The sequence below is a fragment of the Monoraphidium neglectum genome, assembly GCF_000611645.1.
Source record: "Monoraphidium neglectum strain SAG 48.87 unplaced genomic scaffold scaffold03599, whole genome shotgun sequence".
Taxonomy (NCBI): domain Eukaryota; kingdom Viridiplantae; phylum Chlorophyta; class Chlorophyceae; order Sphaeropleales; family Selenastraceae; genus Monoraphidium; species Monoraphidium neglectum.
Genome location: NW_014010030.1, coordinates 6,207 through 7,003, shown reverse-complemented (window position 1 = coordinate 7,003; position 797 = coordinate 6,207). Strand labels below are relative to the sequence as shown.

The 797-nt window shown below is 63.9% G+C and overlaps 1 protein-coding gene across 1 annotated transcript in view; it reads left to right on the top strand.

The window, feature by feature from the left end:
- Window positions 1-561: 561 nt before the first annotated feature.
- The window catches only part of MNEG_13057 (hypothetical protein), a gene marked incomplete at both ends in the record, with an annotated part of 5,476 nt that continues 5,240 nt past the window's right edge, over window positions 562-797 (top strand). The window contains one exon of the mRNA XM_014038471.1: window positions 562-681. Within this exon, the coding sequence (XP_013893925.1) occupies window positions 562-681 (120 nt within the window). The remainder of the gene's footprint in view (window positions 682-797) is intronic.

The window sequence follows — 797 nt, the reverse complement described above, 5'->3', positions numbered from 1 at the left end:
GCACCAGTACAAGGACAGCTACATGGCCATAGTGGACGCCAAGCTGCCCTCGCGCAACCTGGAGGGCCTCAACCGCATCATAGAGCGACTGCTGGAGATGTACGCGGCCGTCTGCTGCAAGGCGCGAGCTGCGGGGGGCAGGGGCAGGGGCACGCGCGTTCGTGCAGCTGCGCCAGGCGGGCGGGCTTCCTTGCGCACACACACGGCGTGCAGATTGCCACCCTCTCAGGCGGCGAAACGTGCTCACACGCGCGCTCTTGCCGTTCCTTAGTTCCTTATCCACCCCCAAGCGCGCCTCCCCTCGCCGCGTGCCCGCCCACCTGCAATCGGCGACACCAACTCATCTAACCGCGCCCCCCCCCCCAAAGCCAATTGCCTCACGGAGCTGGCTTTGGCAGCCCCTCTTGTGCTGCTATCAAACTACCGGTCGACACCAACTCATAAACCTGACTGACCTGAACTAAGAGGCTAACCTCTCTCCCCTCCCCAACTACATCGCCTCATCGACTTGGCTGTCGCTCCCTCTTTTTGAACCCTGCCCCTGTCGCACCGCAGGGCAACATGGACAAGGCTGAGAGGGAGCTGCGCAGTGAGCTGCGGGAGGAGGTCGGGTTCGAGCGCAACACGGTGTGGCGCGACATGGTGGCCATGGAGCGGCGCACGGGGGCGGTCGTCAGGCAGGTGAGGATGTGTGTGTGTGTGTGTGTGTGTGTGTGTGTGTGTGTGTGTGTGTGTGTGTGTGTGTGTGTGTGTGTGTGTGTGTGCCGCGCGGCGGCGTGCGCGCGAGTGCGTGTGTG